The sequence below is a fragment of the Moschus berezovskii genome, chromosome 11, assembly GCF_049115385.1.
Source record: "Moschus berezovskii isolate FMDL1 chromosome 11, NW_MosBer_1.0, whole genome shotgun sequence".
In the NCBI taxonomy this organism is placed as follows: domain Eukaryota; kingdom Metazoa; phylum Chordata; class Mammalia; order Artiodactyla; family Moschidae; genus Moschus; species Moschus berezovskii.
In genome coordinates, this window is record NC_142470.1 from 7,955,607 (window position 1) to 7,962,860 (window position 7,254).

A 7,254-nucleotide genomic window follows, 5' to 3' on the forward strand; every position below is an offset into this window, starting at 1 on the left:
TGACTGTTAAGGCGGCTAAGGCAACCTGCCCTGATGCGTACACTACTATTATCACTTCTATTTATGGAGGCCAAGCTAGCTGCCCGTGGTCACACAGCTCGTAAGTGGGCAGAGCTGAAATTCAAACCCAGACCTGACTTGCATGGCTGGTTTTTATTGACAGAGACTATACTTACCTCATGACAGCCTGTCCCCAAGCACTGCTATTGCATCTGAAATCATCTGAGAATGTTCAGCGCAGACCAGGCAGAGGGGCAGTGGGAATAGCTAGGATAACTAGTTAATAGTGAGATCCTGCTATTCTTGTTTGCACTGAGCAGTCACAACACTCAGGTTGCACTTCTGCCAGTTGATGGCTGTTCATGGTGAGCATCACACAATGAAGAAATGACCATGGCTCACCCACGTTTGGCAGAGGGTTTCAACTGGGGACTGGAACCCCAATTCTGGGGATCAGGGACGAATTCCTCCCAATGTTGCTATTTCACTCAGCTCTTATCTGCTCATTTCCCAGCTCACAAAGGCAGAGTTGCACACTAGAAGCTTCAGAGTTAAGACTTGGGCTCAAATCCCTGTGTGGCCACTTACTGGATGTCTAACCTTAGGCAAGTCACTGTGCCTGAGTCTCAATTTCCTCATCTGTGAAATGGGGATAGTAATACTAATTCCTCAGAGGATGGGTTGAAGCATTGGAGGTAATGGATATAAGGCACTTAGCACAGTCCCTGGCATGTGGAAGTCTGTTATCACATAGGGCAGGCTCTCTTTTTTCCAGGTTAGGATCAGGGGGCTATCAGAGGAGAGGGAATCAGCATATAGATTTGAACCAAAATTGCTCATGTTTATTTATAAACAGGATACATATACACACACAGAGGTATCATTGGGATGTTTCGGGAACCTTGGAGCTGGGGTCCCTTCCTGTTCCCCTTCTTCTCTGGGCTCCCTCCTGACTCGGCTTGGACTCTCTAGTAAAAGGGCTTCTGATGTTTTCTTGCTGGAAAGCCTGTGGGTTCGCTGGTTGGGCTTTCACTGCTTCTTCTCATGTCTGCATCTGCCTGTCCCAGTGGGTTGTGGACAAAGGGCTGTGAGCTCAGTCATTCATGTCTAGGCCAAATTCTGGATACAACTCCTTGGTGGTGACACCTCGGATCACAGCTGGAAGGAAGGAAGGATGTCCAGTGAGCAAAGTGGGAGGGAGAATGGCCAAAGCCCTGGCCCACCCAGGACCCCCTCCTGCACTTTCTTCTTGCTCCCCTCGTTGGCCACATAATCTTGCTGCCATTCCTTCCAGGCTCCTCCACTGTGGGCCCTGTCCACTCACTCCAAACTGGACTCACTGAACCCTCACCCACTTGGCAGAGGAGGCAAACAAAGCTCCCCAAGAATCCTTTCTCCACACAGAGCAACAAGAATCACCAGCTGGAAATGTAAATCTACACTGACACTGTAGCTGTGACTAGCTGCAAGTCCTGGCCCAGGTGCATGTCTGACCACTAGGGTTGCAAGATTTTTTTTTTAATGTGGATCAGGTGCCACTAGTGGTAAAGACTCGCTTGCCAGTGCAGGAGATGTAAGAGATACAGGTTCGATCTCTGGGTCAGGAAGATCCCCTGGAGGAGGGCATGGCAACCCACTCCAGTATTCTTGCCTGAAGAATCCCATGTTCAGAGGAACCCGGAGGGCTTACAGTCCACAGCGTCACAGAGTCTGACGTGACTGAAGCAACTTAGCAGAGCGCATAGCACATTTTAAAAGTTTTTATTGAATTTGTTACAATATCGCTTCTGTTTTATGACCTGGAGGCGTGTGGGATCTTAACTCCCTGGCCAGGGATCGAACCCACATCCCCTGCATGGGAAGTCCTAACCGCTGGACCACCAGGGAAGCCTCTGCCCTTGCCATTTGGTGATGCCATTCCTCCTGCTTCCTCAAAGACTCATCTCTTCTCCCATGGAAAGGGGTCTGTCTCCTGAGAGGCCTTCCCTGACCACTTTCTCTCATCCCCACCTGCCACCCTGTGAACACTCCAGTATTTTCCACCTCCGACCTTTGTTTCCTTCATGGCACTTCACACATTTTATAATTCATTTACTTGTGTTTGTTTAGTTCATGACTATTCCCCTTCCCAACCCCAACATCCAAACATGAGTCACGTGAGAACAGAGACATTCAGATGTCTGGTTCACCAAAGTGTCCCCATATCCAGTGGAGCAGCACAGGGCAGGTGCTCAGGAAATACTCACTGATGAACGAAAGAAGGCAGGCTGCCTGCTCCAGGTCCTAGGACCCAGAGGGGCAGGTCTCACGCTGGCTTCTGTCTACCAAGAGCTTATTCCCCTTGGCCTCTAGGCTACAGTCCCCTCGCATTCCTTTCTTCTTCTACTTTTTTTAGTATTTGGCTGCGCCAGGTCTTACTTGCAGCACACGAAATCTTTAGCTGCAAACTCAGTTGCGGCATGTGGGATCTGGTTCTCTGACCAGGGATCGAACCTGGTCCCCCTGCATTGGGAGTGTGGACTCTTAGCCACTGGCCCACCAGGGAAGTCCCCACATTCCTTTCTTCTTGGGCCCAGATCATCCTCCTCTCTTCACTTCTTTTTCCCTCTTTCCGTTTTCTCTCTCCCCGCTGTGGGACCCATTCTCCAGTGAAACACGGAGAAGCCCTTCCTGCTGTGGAATCTCAGATGTTGATAGGGAATTCTGCGACAAGTGGTACCAATGAGGCAGCCGGTGGGCAGACAGCCCAGCTCTGAGCACTGTCCCAGATGGTCACTGGCAGTCAAACATCAGCGTGTCCAACAATGGAAGCCAGGTGATGGAACCGAGGCCACTTACACATTTCCTTACCTCCAGGTGCCTGTGCCCTGGCTCAGATCTCCGAATAGTGGGTACTGTGCTCAAAGAAGAACAAAGTACCCCTTTAAGCCAAGAGCCACCCTTGCACTTTCTGCCTCTGTAGCATGCCAGCCACTTGAGGCAAGGCTGGGGTTGCCATTGGTGTGAATAGACTCCGGGGCACTAGGAACCCTAGTCCTCAGGCAGGTGGGCAAGTCCCAGACTCCAACCTGCCTGCAGCTCCAAAGCAGGCTCTCCACATGAGGGGAAGAACCCCAGAGATTCAATAAGAGCTGTACAGCTGCTCTGCTAGGAAGGCAAGGGTATTCGGGGAGCACAGCAGCTGAGAACACTGGGGGTGGTGGGGAGTGAGGGTTGGCAATCAGAAGACCCAGGGGCAAGATCCCACCAGCCCGGCCCATGTGGGCTCTCTCACCTAGTCTCCCCAGAAGCATCTGGGCCGCGTCCTTGAGGTCATTGTACTCGTGAAGCTGGGAGATGTGGTCCTCCAGTTCAGCTACACTGTAGCCTCTGCGGTGGGGAATGGGGGTGGGGGGAGAGAGAGAATCGCCAAGGAAGCTGATAAGGCTTCCAGCTTCAGAGGCAATAAGGCCCTTACTCACTAAGGGCCTCCTGGGTGCTCAGCACTGGGAACACAGCAATGCCAAGACAGATCCTGCCCTTGTGCAGCTTAAGGTAGGGCCAAGGATCTGCCCATTGTCTCACTCCTGGCAAATTCTCCCTGTATCCTTAGGGAGGGGTCTCCAGGCACACTGGTACTATGTAACCCTGGTCACAGCTGAGGGATTCACAGATGGGCACATGAGTGGTTAGTCAAATCCCCTCAACTGTTACACAGGTATTCAAAGGTTCCTCGGTCTGTGCCCTGTGGCTAGAGCAAGGAGCGTGGGAAAACCCAGGAGGTATGGAAGAGCCAGCGTCCCCTTGGCACTGAAAACCCACCTTCAGAGGGAGGGCAGAGCCCACGTGTGGACAGAAGCAGAGGCAGAGACTGTGGGTTCCAGACAGAGAGTGGGAGAGCCATAGCTTTTCAGCTCCCAGTTCCCCTGGTCCTCCTGAGCCTGGCCACACCTTACCTGAGACAGCTGCTGAGGCCGCTGGATGCCAATAGCACAGTCCTGTTTTTATGCTAAGCTAGGTTTCAGTTACCATTGCTGTTGTTCAGTCGCTAAATCCTGTCAGACTCTTTGAGACCCCATGGACTGCAGCACGCCAGGCTTCCCTGTCCTTCACCATCTCCCTGAGTTTGCTCAGACTTATGTCCATATCAAGTCAGTGATGCTATCTAATCATCTCATCGTCTGCCACCCACTTCCCATCAGGAAGCTTGCACAAGCCTCTTATCCTCATCCATGAGTTACTGGGCACTAGTTAAAAGTTTTCTAAAGCTTCCTGGGTGGTCCAGTGATTAGGACTCAGTGCTTTCACTGCTATGGCCTGGGTTTAATCCCTGGTTGGGGAACTAAGATCCCACAAGTCACATGGTGTGACCCCCGCCAAACCAAAAAAAAAAAAAAGTTATTCTAAGCACACTGAGGAACCCAACGACTTACTCTGATAATAGTTGGGTGATCTCCTTGTCCAACATGTCCTTCTTCTCCTTGAGTTTCTGAATGTCAAGGTGTAGAGAATCCTCACTGGCCCTGTCAGCCTGGCCAGGTTTGGGAGATGGCCGCTGAGTGGCACAAAAAGTCACAAGCCAGACTGACCAATTATCTACAATTCAGAACCTTCACGTGGTCCCCCCCAAAAGCCACTCACTGCTTCATGGTGGTAACAGACAACCTCTACCCAGAATAAGAGTACATTTCCCAGCTTCCCTTGTAATTAGTTGTGGTCCTATAACTAAGTTCTGGCAAGTGGAACTTAATCAGAGATAGTAGATTCCATGTCTGGGAACTGTCCTTCCGGGGAGAGGGTACACTTTCTATGGCCCTCTTCCTTCCTGCCAGTAGGGGGACGATGGAGTTGAACAGTGTCTTGGATGATAGAGGCATGGGTCCCGATGACTGTTTCAGCCACCATTATTCAGGGTTTCCTTTCACTTTCAGCCAAACCCAACTTTAACTAAAGGGCCCATCCTGGTTCCCAATCTGACCCTAGAGAATCTACTTCAGGTCTACTTCTTGGATTCTCCTCTCCAGTCTATGGTTATAACCTCACTGGGGGATTTCCCTGGTGGGCCAGTGGCTAAGACTCCATCCTCCCAACACAGGGAACCCAGGTTTGATCCCTGGTCATGGAATTAGAACCCACATGCTGCAACTAAGACCTGGTACAGCCAAATAAATAAATATTAAAAAAAATCTAATTGGGTAACAAAATGCTTCCTTGGAGCTACAGTTCATCTTTGTCCTTTCTGCGTCTAAAAGCTGTGAAGGCAGTGCCTGATATGCCGCTAATCTTCAGGAAATGTTGGTTGGAGCCACACTGGGGTTTTTAACCAGTCAACAAATCATGAGTAAGTTCTAGCTGCCAGGCACTGCCAAAGGCTGCAAGGGTTAAGTAATGGATAAGACGTCAAGCCCGGGCCCCTGCCTTCATGGAACATAGAGCCTAGTCCCAGACATATGACACCCAACAGTGATGCTCTTCCTCCAGATATTTCCATGGAAAGTTGGGCTCACCAGTCACACTTCATCAGAAAGACCTTCCCTGACCACCCCATCTAACCACCTCACACACCACCCCTTGTCCTGATGTTTTCTAACATCTATCACCACCCGACACATTGTACATTTCATTAATAATGTTATTATCACTGATGGCCTTATAGCACTGGAGGGTGAACACCATGAGGGCAGGGACTCTGTTTTTTCAGCTGATGGCCCTGTGTCTACAATAGGACCTGGCACATAAGTAAGTAAGTCACTTCAGTAGTGTCAGACTCTGTGACCCCATGGGCTGTAGCCCGCCAGGCTCCTCTGTCCATGGAATTCTCCAGGCAAGAATACTGCAGTGGGTAGCCATTCCCTTCTCCAGGGGATCTTCCCAACCCAGGAATCGAACCTGGGTCTCCTGCATTGTAAGCAGATTCCTTACTGTCTAAGCCACCAGGGAAGCCTGGACCTGGCACATAGAAAGCACTATTTCGAATGAATCCATCAAATGAATGAATGAAGGAAAAACAACCAATCAACTAACTAGCAGTCTGGAAAGTGTTCTTAAGTTGTACGGTGTGCTAAAGGGGCACCTAACAGAGCAAGTGGCCTGAGACTGAAAGTGGAGATGAGACTCCTCTGAGGAAGCTCAACTTTAAAGGCTGAGGAGGCATCAGTTTGGCAAAAAAAGCTGGAAAAAAGTATTCCACACAATGGACAGCATATGCAAGTGCTGTAGGGCAGGAGAGAGCACCTGTGTTTGAGGGAATGAGAGTGGTTTCTACGTGGGTGGAATGGGTGAGGGAAGGAGGGTGGTGTGAAAAGAACAAAACCAACCAACCACTTGTGGCGATGTCAGGGAGGAGGAGAGACAGAGCCCCTTTGTAGGGTCTGGGGTAACACTGACAAAGGACAGGACGCTGTTTCTTCTCTGAAGACTGGCGGGCAGGAGGAAAAGATGATGGGGAAGGACTGAGAAATGACCTGGAGTTTCTCTGCGGAATAAGGTCAGCTGGGGGGAAGACCCTGAAGAGGGCTGGGGAGTGGGTGAGCCGCTGTTAGGGAAGGAGGGAGGGGCTGGGAGCAGCGTACAGGGTGGAGGGCAGGGAGGGGACACAGGTATACTCACAGGGGATCGGAAGGCCCCGCCGCAACTTTTGGAAAGCCCTGGTTGAATCCTGGAGAGGAAGCCGAGGGAAAAAGTCTGATTGGACCTAGAGGCCTCCTGGGGAGGAAAGGGGGTACTGTGGGGGTGTGGAGAGGAGGAACGGCTATGAACCGGGACTGGATCCGGTTGGGAAGGGGACAGAGAATGGTTCTGGGATCAGGGCAGGGATTCTCGAAAAGGGGGAGTTTCTGACAGGGAGGAGTGTTGGAGGAGTGGATGGCGGGGCGGGGGGCGCGTCTCGGGAGGTGATTTCTGAGGAGAGAAAGTCTGAGGCAGAGCTACGGGGGCGTCACGAAAAGGGACTGGGAAGAGATGTGCTTTCCTCCTGCTATCAGCTCCTCGCCCACCTCCTCAGCCCTGGCGTCCGGGGCCCCCGACTCGGGGGGCGCTGCCGAGAAGGAGGGTCCAGGGCGAGGCCGGAAGATAACCTCCTCAGGTCTGCCAGGTGCTTGGAATCCTGTGACGGAGACCAGGAACGTCACACTCTACTACGTAACTACGTAATAGTAACTACGCACGCTCCGCGAGAGCCGGCTCAGTCCTCTCCACCGAGGTGGGCAGGACAGAGGCTGCTTACTCCGCAGCTGCGCGTTCAGCGATTTTTGTGACTCCACCCTCTCTTTGGGG

At 51.6% G+C, this 7,254-nt stretch overlaps 1 protein-coding gene across 1 annotated transcript; it reads right to left on the reverse strand.

The window, feature by feature from the left end:
* Positions 1-822: 822 nt before the first annotated feature.
* On the reverse strand, positions 823-7,105 carry SWI5 (SWI5 homologous recombination repair protein; the record flags this gene model as incomplete). Its single annotated transcript, XM_055401166.2, has 5 exons — positions 823-1,158; positions 3,275-3,369; positions 4,413-4,534; positions 6,589-6,637; positions 6,975-7,105. Coding segments are annotated over 5 exons (462 nt in total), but the record flags the coding sequence as incomplete, so codon positions are not given.
* Between the last annotated feature and the right edge of the window lie 149 nt (positions 7,106-7,254).